Source organism: Otolemur garnettii, unplaced genomic scaffold (genome assembly GCF_000181295.1).
Source record: "Otolemur garnettii isolate 467f Iridium unplaced genomic scaffold, OtoGar3 scaffold00041, whole genome shotgun sequence".
NCBI lineage: Eukaryota > Metazoa > Chordata > Mammalia > Primates > Galagidae > Otolemur > Otolemur garnettii.
In genome coordinates this window covers 7,404,998-7,418,249 of record NW_003852436.1, presented here as the reverse complement: position 1 = coordinate 7,418,249, position 13,252 = coordinate 7,404,998, and the positions used below count along the sequence as shown (strand labels likewise).

General features: G+C 43.4%; 1 protein-coding gene across 1 annotated transcript in view; it reads right to left on the bottom strand.

Moving 5' to 3' along the window:
* EDNRA (endothelin receptor type A) overlaps window positions 1–10,753 on the bottom strand; it is a 73,437-nt gene extending 62,684 nt beyond the window's left edge. Inside the window, exons 1-2 of the mRNA XM_003790204.2 lie at window positions 10,723–10,753; window positions 6,460–6,948 (exon numbers count right to left, since the gene is read on the bottom strand). Coding sequence (XP_003790252.1) covers window positions 6,460–6,879 — 420 coding nt within the window. The 5' untranslated portion in view covers window positions 6,880–6,948; window positions 10,723–10,753. The remainder of the gene's footprint in view (window positions 1–6,459; window positions 6,949–10,722) is intronic.
* Window positions 10,754–13,252: the final 2,499 nt, after the last annotated feature.

The following is a 13,252-nucleotide window of genomic DNA, read 5'->3' as shown; positions in this document are numbered from 1 at the left end:
CTTGGGAGAGGCACGAACCCAGTCTGGGTCACGGTTACTTGCCAGACAAAGAGATGCTTAAGCTGAGATCTAAAGAAAAAAGTGTAATAAGCCAGAGGAGGCATGAGGGAAAAATGTTCCAGGTAGAAGGATCATCTTGATGGTCTCACATAGGCTCACCGAGCTGGAGTAGACCAAGGTCAAAGAAAAGCATGGACTGAGAGGCACCCGGAGAGGGGGCAGTGTCTGAGCTGCCTCATAGGACAACGACTAGCTGGGATATAATTCACCAATAAGGGGCAGAGAGCTTGGTCAAGAGACATTTTTTTCCTCTTAGAATTCAGAGAATGCGGTTCCTATGGCTCATGTTGTGATCATAGCACAATTACTGGTGTGCATGAGAAAGATGTGTAATTATTGCTCTGATGACGCAGTGAAAGGGAAATCACACCTGTATTACATATGGAATTTGGTGGGTAATCTGACTCACTTGGTAAATAGTACGTGCAGACGACAGATCATGCCTTCTGCTTTGACTGTAAATGAAGAAGAATCCCTTTGAGTCAGCAAATCTCGGAGAAATCTGATTAGAAGTTAATTTTACTAATCAAGACCTACAAGTCATTGCCGGCCATCTACTATGTTTGAGGGACCCAATCTGTAAGTTGTGGCAGTTTATTTTTGATATGCCAATTGCCATGGTGATTTGTATGGCTGCCCCGATGGACCCCAGTTGCACAAGATATCAAAGGCTGTGTGAACACGGAGATAACTGGCTCTGTGTGTGGACGTCTCTGGTTTCCACATTGTTCAGATCTTCTGCCAGAGCAACACATTTGGAGTCAACTTCTCATTGCAAAATAAGCCTGATAATTTTATACAGATATTGTATTTGTTTACTTTTCCTTGTCCTCAGTAAGAGGTGGTTGCTCAGAGTGAACAGATTAGTAATCAAGAATCAGAGTTTCTGGACCGGTTCTCACAGGTCTGCTCTCTGCCGCAAGCCAACTGGAGCCACTATTCATCTAGAGTACTATCGGTGGCATCACCGCTTTTAGCTTCTGGCCACTCATGTCAGAAGTGTCTATGCTAAGCCACTGGACTTCGCTTCTTGCTTTTTGACATGACCATCACTCCAATCCTCTTCATTTCTCTCATACATATTTCCCTGCACTCTTGTTTCTGCTTAAGAGGTGAGTAGAGTGGTTCATGGGGATGTCTGTGGTACCCTTGGGTGAGCTGTTGTCCTGAAACCACAGGGCGGTCCTCGCACAAACATCTCTTTTAGAGTTTCCACTCTACTCAAAATTATGACCCATCTCCCTACAGACGACACTTTATGGCATAAATATAATCTCATGAATCCTTAAAGAATAAAATTGTTAAATTCTGTACTTCTATTTTGCCATTTGCTAACTGGCTGTTACTTTTGGTCCCCAAACAGATTGGTTTTGCCATTCTAACAAACATAAATGTTTTATACCCAGATTAGTTTATTTGGCCAAGTTTTACTCTTCTTGAAAATTTAAGATATCAGATAATGTAATTTCTTAACAAACTGAATCCATCACCATTTTAGGTTATAAACTTTGGTATCTGAAAGAGTTGGCTGTTTCCCTGCCTCTCTTCTGTTTTTATCTGTTTTCTCTTGCAGTTAGTGATAGTATCTGTTTTTTTTAACAACTAAAAATTAGAGTTATCTTTTGATAAACTTGGCAGTAGCTTTTCTTCAACATTACCATTTGCAAAGCCTTTGTGTGTTTGAAAACCCAAAAGAAAACTGGCATTCATTTGCTTTCTTTGGTTCCTTCTGTTTCACATTTTGCTTTCTCAGACTGCTGATTTTCTTTTCTCACCAGCTCTAAGTCATGTGTATGTGAGTGTGTGTGTGTGAGTGTGAGGGTATGTGTGTGTGTGTGTGAGGGTGTGTGTGTGTGTATGTGAGAGAGAGAGAGAGAGTAACAAGGGCCAAAGGAGTTTCTCTTCATTTTTTTGGTTTATTTCTTCTTGATGCAACATATTTAACTGCAGAGTTAATTCTTTTTTTTTTTTTTTTTCCAGTTTAGGATCTGTAAATGCTTCAGTAGCAGAAATTTGGTGATTATATTCAGCCTCTCTGGGGACCTCTGTAAGTTGACCACCCAAGAGACTGTAACAAACTGGTCAACACATAGAGATGGTGAACACAAGGTACTAGGCCTACTGCACTGATATGTACACATGGTGCATGTCCAGTCTATGAAAATTAGGTCAATGGGGGGAGGTGGTTAGCTATAGAGGTTCCACTGTGTTTATAGCAAAAAGTGTCCCTGAGGGGTAGTGATGGCATTCTGACAAGAGCTGAGCAAGCATGGTGAGAATTTGTAAGAAGCGGATAAAGTATGGCCAGCGTGTGAGATCTGTATATATCATTGAGGGGCCTGTGGGACAGGTGGGAGCTCCTGGGTGCTTTTGATGGAGGAGTGGTACACAGTAAGTAGAAGCAAGATCCAGAATATGTTGAAGGGAAGAAGCTGTGAAGTTATGGAGATGAATTAAGACATGACTGGAAATTTAGGTATGGAGTGACCCCCCACCCCACCCCATGCCCACTGACCATCCAGCTGCACAGGCAATGACAGGTCAGAAACAGCATAGCTGCCCCATACCTGCTGCGGTGCTATTCAGTTGTGTTTGACATTACATTAACCTAAGAACAGGTTTCAGTATACTCTCTTTCTTTTCTTTTCTTTCTTTCTTTCTTTCCTTTTTTTTTTTTTTTTGAGACAGAGTCTCAAGCTATTGCCCTGGGTAGAGTGCCGTGACATCATAGCTCACAGCAACCTCAGACTCTTGGGCTTAAGTGATTCTCTGGCCTTAGCCTCCCAAGTAGCTGGGACTACAGGGGCCCACCACAATGCCTGGCTGTTTTTTTTGTTGCAGTTGTCATTGTTACTTAGCAGGCCTGGACTAGGTTCAAACCCCCCAGCCCCAGATTATGTGGCCCATGCCCCACCCACTAAGCTGCGGGCGCTGCCAGCATACTCTCTTTCAAAGTGAGAGAAAGGGAATGAAATGTATCATGCCCTCTCATTTTTCCTGTAGTATTATTATAGTCTAATCAGCCATTCTAGATTGTCCCCAGACATGGTTGCACACTGTTTACTTCCATTTACACAGACTCTGACATGACTCAATGCAATGTTCTCTGTCTAGAGACACCTCAGGACTGAGCATAAAAGCAAGTGATATAATCGATAAACACAACAATATGTGTATTCTGAAAATTCATCTTTCTTTTCTTTTCCTCTCCTTCTCCTTCATCCCTTCCTCTTCTCTTTCTCTAGACAGAATCTCACTCTGTTGCTCAGGCTAGAGTGTAGTGGTGTCAACCTAATTTAGAGCAACCTTAAACTCCTGGATTCAAGAAATCCTCCTGGCTCAGCCTCCTGAGTAGCTGGGATCACAGGTACCTGCTACCATACCCTGCTAAGTTTTCTACTTTTAGTAGAGACAGGGATTTGCTCTTTTGTTGTTGTTGTTGTTCTGTTGCCCCAGGTAGGGTAGAGTGTCATGGCTTCATACCTCACAGCAGCCTCAAACTCTTGGGCTCAAGCAATCCTCTTACCTCACCTTCCCAGGTAGTTGGGACTACAGGTGCCTGCCACAATACCTGGCTATTTTTTCTATTTTTACTAGAGATCGGGTCTTGCTCTTGCTCAGGCTGGTCTAGAACTCCTGACCTCCAGCAATCTACCTGTCTCAGCCTCCCAGAGTGCTAGGATGACAGGCGTGAGCCACAGTACCTGGCTTAGGGTCCTGCTCTTGCTCAGGTAGGTTTCGAACTCCTGAGCTCAAGCAATCCTCGGCCTCCCAGAGTGTTAGGGTTATAGGTGCGAACCACCAGGGCCAAAACTCATCTTTCTTTGAAAAGCCTGGAAGATACTCTCCATCATTCTTCTTTCAACGTAATTCCTCTAAAAGTCGGAGAGATAAAGAAGGTTCACGTATCCCTTTAGCAGAATGTTCTCTGAGTCTATGCATTAACTTCATAGACACTTAAACATCTCCCTGGTGAAGTGAGATAACAGCTGCTACCTTGCCCTGCAGTACAGAGGTAGTGAACTTCACTTGGTCAGAGGAATCCACCAGTTGTATATGTGATGGAGTCCAGAGCAGCCAGATCTTACTGTAGGAGGCAGCTATGGAGGAAGGGAATGGGGGCTTAGAACTCATACTTTCTGGAAGGATTTCTCTTGACTGGGCAGAAGTCAGAAGACCAGCGATACTTTATAGTCTCCTGACCTAGAGAAGAGGATGAAAGAATGATGTGGCGATAGCCCCTAAATATTGTGAAACTTTTGAGCACCCTCCAGCGTGCCTTTTTCTCTTTTATTCAGGAAGAAGAATGATATTACTAAAAAAAGTATTTTTTCAGTTTCAAAAGTTTACTTTCTAAAATTAATATTGGTTAAGTGACTCATTACATGAGTTTCAGAAAAACAGGAATTACACAAATGTACTACTATGATGTAAAAATAGCACAGTCAAATGGTCCACATTATTTGCAACCATAGTAAGATATATGAAATGTTAGATCCTCAGGAAAGGAGACCCATGTGGTCCAATAAAGATATGTTGATTTTTTTATCCATTGGTAGATGAATATAAAACAATTTGGATTTTCATTAAATTTGGAGATATTCCAGATGATCTGACTTAAAATGTTGCTCTATGGGAGAGAAATGAAGCTTAGCCTGGTGATTGGCAGGAGCACCTCAAAGAGATAAGGTCTCCATCCTAGTAGCTGTGGACGTGAGTTTGCCGAGAAGCTGCCTTGCACATGGCCAAATCTGTGTCGTGTGCTTCAGCGTGAACAGCAACAGCAGAGAGTTATTAATGCAGAGAAGGTTAATTACTCTCTTGAGCAACGATGAGCTGGTTAACTCGTTCATAAGTATGAATAGTCAAAGTTTAATACTCCACACTGACAGCTGAAGAGTCAAATTTTGAGTAAGAGTCATGTCAACATTTGCAAATCTATCAGGAGAGAGTCAAGGATGGTGTACACATAGTTTCATAAAGAGAAAATTAAGAAGGTTTTAAAAGAAAAAACTTAAAAGTTTTATAGCCTATGCTAAATGTTTTAAGTTATTACACATGTTCAATTTGGCATCATAGTTTTGGTTCGAAATCCCCATTTGGGGTTTCAATAAAAAACACATGTATTTATGCTATCCTGTGGAAAGACATGGTAACATTTTCTGATCATTTGTTGTTTGATTTTTCCAATTTTAAAAACAGTGTATTGGTGTCATTGGAAAGGTTTCTGTTGGTAATGCTCAAAATTTTCATCATTATTTTTATCTTACTTTTCTAGTAGTCTGATATAATTTCATCACACCTTAAGTACCTCTTGGCCACTGAGAGACTATCATCCTACTTTAACTGTATCATGTCTTCAATTGGTAAAACTTGTCATTTAAAGTAATATTTCAGAGTATTACTCCTACAATAGTTTGTTTCTGTGTATAATACGCAGAGGGCAAGAAAGGCTGAGGACAAGTGCTTCCCCTGGGTTTAGAATGGACACATTTCACAAAATCTGACAGAGATCATTCAATTTCATTTGAATTTTAGTGCATTTGAATTCTTGCAGCAATTTCTCTTCACAACCTCTAGACCAAATACGAAATAACTAATTCCTGTTGGCTTTCCTTTGTTTGGGTACTAAAAAGTCTCTAAACTGGCAAGGTGATCACAGTAATGTTTGGGGGATTATCCTGCTCTCCCACTGAGGCATTAACTTTGTCTTACTGGCCTTTAGATCCATTTTGCCTAGCTGGGGTGAGCATACGGTGGTCACTCAGTATAAGTAATCCAAAGACATGGGCAGACAGCCCTAAACCGAAGCCTATTTTAAATGGTTTTAGTTAGTAATACTGCCCAGAGAGGTTAATGCTGGCTGTGATCACATGGCCTCTGTTATCTCTAAGTCACCAGATACTGAGAAAAGCCAGGATGCCCTTTGACTTTAGCTCTCCATCCAGTCAAAGTAGGGACTTTTTCATTTCAAGCTGTACTGTGGATGTCTAGCTTCTGAACAGCATCACTTTAAAAAGGTAACTGAAACTGAAGATATATTTATTCAAGTACTTTTGGGGCTCTGCCGGTCTCACCCTAGAAATTGAATCTCAAAAAAATCCAGGGATCTGGGCAAGCCTGCCCATCCAACCAGCAAGCTCTAGGCTGGCATGAGAATCCAATCCATGAAATACCATAATTTTGAGGTGTGATCCTGGAACAATTAAGTTGGAAAGTTAGTGTAACACATAACAAAAAAGTGTTAAATTCTTGAAACTCGGTAGTTTTAAGGCATAGAAATAGCTCTCGATAAAAACCCAGGTAAAATTGCAAAGGTTAGGTGAGACTGCAGCAACTTTCACGGTGGAATCAGAGCAAGGGCTCAAACCTGTAAACACATTTGTGGTTATTTCCTACCTTAAATACATTGATAGGGAGATCAATGACCACATAGATAAGGTCTCCAAGGGCAAGGCTGGCTATCAGCGCGTTGGGGCCATTCCTCATACACTTGTTCTGGTAAATGATCCTGAGCAGAGTTGCATTCCCCACCATTCCCACGATGAAAATAGTACAAGATATCACAGTGTTAATGTATTTGAAAGCAGAAGTAATCTTAGTCTGCTGTGGGCAATAGTTGTGCATGGAGCCATTGCTTGGTAGGGCCAAATTAGTGGGTCGATGAGTGGTAACCAGGAAGCTGAGCTCTGTCCCCCGGAAAGTGGTGAAATCATCCACGTCGTTGCTTACATTTGAGATGTATCTCTCCGGATTATCACTGATTACACATCCAGCCAGTACCAGCCAAAAGAATGCCCTGAGGCAAAAGGTTTCCATCGTGATGAAAATTTCAGGAAATGTCTCTTACTGTGTGGCTTTTACACCCTCACTTTTTTTTAATCCTACCTGAAAAAAGGAAAAAGAATTATTGTTACAAAATCCAACTGAAAAAGATCATAGTGGATGATTATTTACAGTAAAAATGCAGGATATAATTGGTAGTTATATATGTAAAATAGCAGAAAATACCAAAGCTCTGTTGGGCAAGATCTATCTCCTCTACCTCATCTTTATAAATAGCTACACTAGATTATGATATGAATGAGGAAACATCAGTTTTCCCTTCCAGTAAAACTGAGGACATATCAGTTTTTTCCTGCCAGTTCTTTTTTCCTCTTTACCAAGGCAGATTAGAAAAACCTGAATTACAAAAATCTTTGAGAGTTGAGATACAAAATTTTATTTACTAATGAAAGAGAGAAGGCATCACATGCCCAGTTAGAGTTGCATAGTATTGAGGCATAAAATTACCAAATTCTGTAATTAAAAATCAGTCTTCCAAAACACATGCTGTTTTACACATGGTGAATGATGAACATAGGAATAAAGCCCAGCACAGGCCGCCGTCTAATGTGTTACAGAGCGTTAAAGTCAGAACTCTGGTCAACACTATCAGTGCACTTCACAATCTTAGTTGAACATGAACAATAAAATAATAGAGATAAAAACAAAGTATTTTAAAAACCTTGATGATTAAGGAGTAAAATCTACATCTTCTAAAAGTTTTTGCTCTTTCATTTCTCATGAATTGACGTCACAATACTTGCCAATCAGTGATGTTGAACATGATGGACTTTCCCAGGCTAGTCATAGTATTTGGTTTTCCAAGTCACAGTATTTGGTGTTCCAAGACACAGGTGTCCCCAGACTATTTTCTATAGCATCCTGCATACTACCTTTATTATATGCCAATCACTGTGCTGAATACTTTATATTCATGCTGCCCCCTAATCCATGCAGTGATGTCATGAAGTGGACAACAGCTCCATTTTGAAGATAGGAAAACAGAGGTCAGGAAGATGAAGCAGCTTGTCAAGGCCACAGGTGGTGGCGGCAATTTTAAGGCAGGTTAGTTGCATTTGAAGCCTGAGCTTTTAACCAGACTAGACCATTCTGTCTCTCACTCTTGTGCCTTATTTGTATCAGAAATGTTTTAAAGAAGTTTCTGGAGTCTAGATGGACTAATAGACTTGGGACAGTGGTTAGATAGTTTCAAAATTACCATCTGGGTTATTTATTGATTTAGTCACCTGCAGAGAGCAAGTGGTCCCTCTTGTCCAGGAAGTCTAGGCTTTCCTTTTATCCTTACAGAAAAGACCCTGGAACAACAAAGGGGGGTTGGGGGGGTAACGGAAGAATTAAAAGTAAATAAAAATAATACGCCCCATTTTGATATTTTTTATTTCATATGTTTCCTTTTCTGTGGGTTTTTATGAACCTTTAAATGAAGACTGACTATAATCTCAGTTATGCAATGGTGCGTATGAGTCTATGACATATACATTCAAGTCATACTTTAACTTTTAAAAACTGTGTCTTTTGAGAGAATTGACTTAACAAATGCAATCAGTAATTCTTTGTACCCTCAATGAATCCCAAACAACAATAAAAAAAAATTGGGTCTTTTTTTCTGTCTATTCAAGGTTGGTATTAACCACTTTTAGGAACAATGAAGTTTAGGTTTAGTCAACACATGGACAGAATAAGATTTATTCATGTTGCATAGAAGGCAAAGGTAAATATGAAGTATATAGTGCAAGTATTGCATATTCTTGCCTTCTCCAGAAATATTTCCCAGGAACCTGAAATAATATCATTTATTATACAGTAAGTTATTACATATGTATCTGTGGTCTGACTTTATAACTCTCAGTAGGCAAGAGATACATCCCCATTCTACTTATGAGGAAACTGTCTCTTGAAGAAGTTCAGTGATTAGGTCAAGGTTTCATAACCAAGACGTGGGAGGCCACTTAAGTTTGCTTACAGTCGAACTTAAGTTTGACTCATTCTAAGTGATTACAAATATCAAATTTTTAGGGGCGTACCATGTACCTGTCAGTTCTACCTGGATTTAATTATAAAGAGTTTGCAGTTGTTTCCTACTTCTTATTAGACCTGTGAAATGCCACCATCTCCATTCCCAAGTGGAGACCTGCACTCCAAGAACAAAGCCTCCTGTCATCCTCTTTTTTTGGATCACAGAGATGGGGGGAAAGAAACACTTTAGTATCTTATGCTGTTTTATGATTAAAGCATTCTAGTTACTCAATTTTCAATAATAGTTTTCTTAAAAATGAGAGCGAGGGGAGGCCTTTTCCAGAAACAGAATGTCTCTCTGCCCATTAGAATCCGCTAGGAGGACATTTTGTGAACTGACCTGGCCATTATGGGTATTACACCACTCATCAAAGGTCCCGCTGGTGCTTTGAACATTAGCTGCTGGTTTGCTCTGTCCGCTGAATACAGCAGAAGCGAGGAAGGCCAAGACAGTGGGTTCTTATCACGGTGTGAGCCAGCTACCGTTGAAACCACCTTCCTTCCTCCTCCAGCAATGACACCACCACAGAAATCACTTTTGATGGCATCCCTATCAGCTCTCCACACATACCAAGCTTTAAAGCTGAGGGATGTTCGGCAAAGGCATGTGGATACCGTATTTTTAATAATATTGGGTGAAAATTATAAAACCAAATAAAGAACCCTCTCGAATGGATGTTCTTCCAAGAATGGGTCTGTAGCTCAGTCCCATGGATCTGAGTCAAGCTGTGCTTTGAATCATCAGTCATAATCAGTCATAGCTCTAGCAAAGCATCTCAGGTTCAGACCTGAAGGACATTCAGCGTTCTTCCTATTGGGGGTCTGGGAGCTTACTGGGCTGCAAAAGCTATTATTAATGAATAGGACTGACTCTTTCTACTTACACTTTAAGCGTTTACTTTAACCTACAGGGCTCCTAGGATCAAAGTTCACCTGTAATTAGTAATTTGGAAATTCCAACCTTACCAAAATGGCATGAGTTTAAAGTGTTTCATTTACATAAAATGATTGCCAAGGTGTTTCCCAATTAGCTAACACATGAACGACTACTAGCAGGGGAGAATTTAAAACAAACTCTGAACTTTTTACAAGTTTTCTGTGGTTTTGCTCTCTGGGTAAGAAATTAGCAACTCTCCTTAGTGACAGCGCCTGACTTTAATATTCCTCCCACCCCCAGCTCTATCAGGAGAAAGTCATTAGGACGGTGTAAACACAGACTGATTATCTAGAAACAGCCCTTGTTTTCTGCACGTGAAAAGCAGCAAGTGCCCTTGAAAGGAGAGCACAGAACGAAACGCCCAGACCTCCCCAGGCTGGTTTCCAAAACTAGCTGCGCTCAGGGTCTTCCAGAGCACATCAGTCCCTCACGCGGAGCGCCCCTGGCTACCCTTGGCATCACCAGGGTGTGTGGGATAAAGACGCGAACAAGACATGTTGCCTAGCCAACTCCACAAGTAGGCTCTGGAGCAAGCGACAGGGACGTGATGTTCCTCAAAGTTCTAGCCTTCCTGGGGAGAAAGGGGCACTCAAGGAAAACGGCGGGGCTTCCTTTTGCTTAAAATGCGAAGCCGGCGCGGGGAGGCGAAGTTCCCCAGCCCCACAAGTTGCCCGAGCACACCCTGTCGCGCGCCCCTGGGCAGGTGGGTGCCAGCCCCGCCGCGGCGGGTGGCCCAGGGTGCAGGGGCCCCAGCCGGGCGAGGACGCTCCTGGCTCCGGTCTCCTCCCGACCCAGGGGCCCAGAAAGCGTCTCCCCCACCCCCACCCCAGACCTTGTCCCAGACAGCAAAGATTCGCACCGACCGTGGGGCTCGGCAGACGCAGACAGCTGCCCGGTCCGCGCGGCGCCTGGGCCAGGGGAAGCCGGAGCCGGCGAGGGCGGGTGGCGCGGAGGGCGGCGGGGGTCCCGGGCTCCGGCGCGGCGGCGGCCCCGGAGGCAGGGCTGCCTCGGCTTCGGAAACTTCCCAGGCACGGCTTCTCTTCTCTGGGGAGGTCTCGCCCAGCCCCTGGCCTCCGGCGACGACCGGGTAGGATGGATGGAGCCGCTCCACCGCCTCTCCACGATCGCCAGACCAGAGGGTGACTGTACGCGCGCGCGCCTGGCTCGCAAGAAAAAGAAAACTCCAGAGGAACACGCCTCCCGCCTGTCCTCCCTTCTCCTCCCAGAGCTCCCAGACCTTCTACCCCACTCTCGGACCGCGAGAGCGTCCTAACCTTCCAGGTCTCCTGGGACACAGCCACCACGGAGCACAGAGCTGCCGCCCCCTTCCAGGCCCTGAAGGGCTGGAGTCTTTTAACTGTTTCCTTTCTGAAGGAACGGGGGTGGATCGAGGAAAGAGGGGAGAGTTTATCCGAGGAGACTCAGAAATCTGAAAGTCCTTGCAGAGGCGCTCCACCTATTCCTTACTTAGTTGATCAGTAACGGGGCAACTGGAGACTGAGTTGCCAAGGGGCAGGTCCAAGGGTGGTTTCTCCTCTGTGCCCACCACCTGTTCGCTTGGCTGATGTGCCCTCTTAAGCCTACAGTAAGTTGAGGAGCCAGATGGACAGCAGTTGACTGCGTCAAGTATGGTTTGCTGCTCTGCCGTCCCTTGAAGCCAACGCCCCAAGGCTGCAGACCTGTAGCTCAGGGCAGATGAGGAGCACAGGAGACTGACTCTGTGGAAGGCTCCAGCGTGTGGCTCAGTGAAACTTGTGATCTCTCAAGAAATGCGAACAATGAGGGTTCAAACTCTGCAGACAAGTGGACCTCAGCATGTTTATCATGGCGGGGACTTTATCCTAAATTGGGATTGGGAGAGGAGATGAAGGCAAAGGCCATTGCCTGTGCCATAGGAGGAAATGACTGGGGCTCCTCAGGGAAGGCCTGCCTCGGGGTCTTTCCGTGCACTGCTGATGCCAGCATGTTGTTGAAATGTTCTGGTTATCCATTGCCATTAACCAAATCATCATCAAATGTAGTGGCTTAAAACAACAGCTATCAGTTACTTGGCTTATCATTGTGCTGCTTGGGCAGAGCTTGTCTGGGACAGCTCATTATTACTCCATTATCTGGGCCTGGAGGACCCACTTCTGTGATCCTTCACTTGCTTGGTGTTCAGTTAGTTTTTCTCCACGTGCATCTCTCCTCCAAAAACTTGTGGAGACTTGTGGTTTGGGCTTCCTGTACAATATGGTGGCTAGGTTCCAAGAATGAACGTCCCAAGAGACAGAAAGTGGAAGCTGCCAATTTCTTAAGGGCTGGGCCCAGCATCACTTCTGCTCCATTCTATTAGCCGAGCACTCACAGATCCCAGATTCAAGGTGAGTTCATATAGAGTCCCATATAGAGTCATTGTGCAGTATGTCAAAGAATCTGAGGACCACTTTGTAAAACAATTAAAGAGATCCACAGAATACTATCTTTGAAAGGGGCTTTAATAGTCATCTAGTCTGGTTGGACTAGGTATTACCCTGTGCATTGATCTCTTCTGTCCATAGCTTCCCTATGATGGACAGTTGGTCAGCCAGAATAACTAATAGCTTGTATAAGTGCTTTAGCTTGCTCCTATGGCTTGGCCAGCTGACCATATTTTCAGGAAAGAAAACGTTCCTACCTCCCCCCAGAAGAGGCAGTTCACATCTTGGCATGTGACACATGTGCGGGATTTCAGCCTCTACTCACCTGTGACCAGACACAGCTGGACAGTGCATGACCTGCATAACTGAACACGTGAGACTGTTCCATCTTTCTCAGAGTGTATCCAGCAGCCCCAGCCCCATGGGGCAGTTGAGCACACTGAGACGCAAGGCTAGTTATTAAACGTTAGGATGGCTCTTATAGAAAAAAAATAAAAGCAAATCCAGAAAATAACAAGTTTTGGCAAGGATATTAAGAAATTGGAATCTTTGTACATTGCTAGTGGGAATGTAAAAAACAGCGCAGCAGCTGTGGAAAATGGTATGGCAGTCCTCCAACAATTAGACACAAAATTACTCCATGATCCAGCAATTCCAGTTCTGGGTATATGCCTAAAATAATCGAAAGCAGTGACTCGAACAGATGATTGTACACTGGCGTCCACAGCAGCACTGTTCACAATAGTCAAAAGGTGGAAACACCCCAGATGTGCACTGATGGAAGAATGGTTAAACGAAATGTGGAAATGTGGCATATACATACCATAGAACATAGTTTAGCTACAGGAAAGAAGGACGTTCTGATACATGGCTTCAATGTGGATGAACCTTGAAGATCTTTTGTTCAGTGAAATAAGCCAGATTCGAAGGACAGATATTATAGGGTCCCACTTACGGGAGGTGCCTAGAATTGTCAGCTTCTTAGAGATAGAAG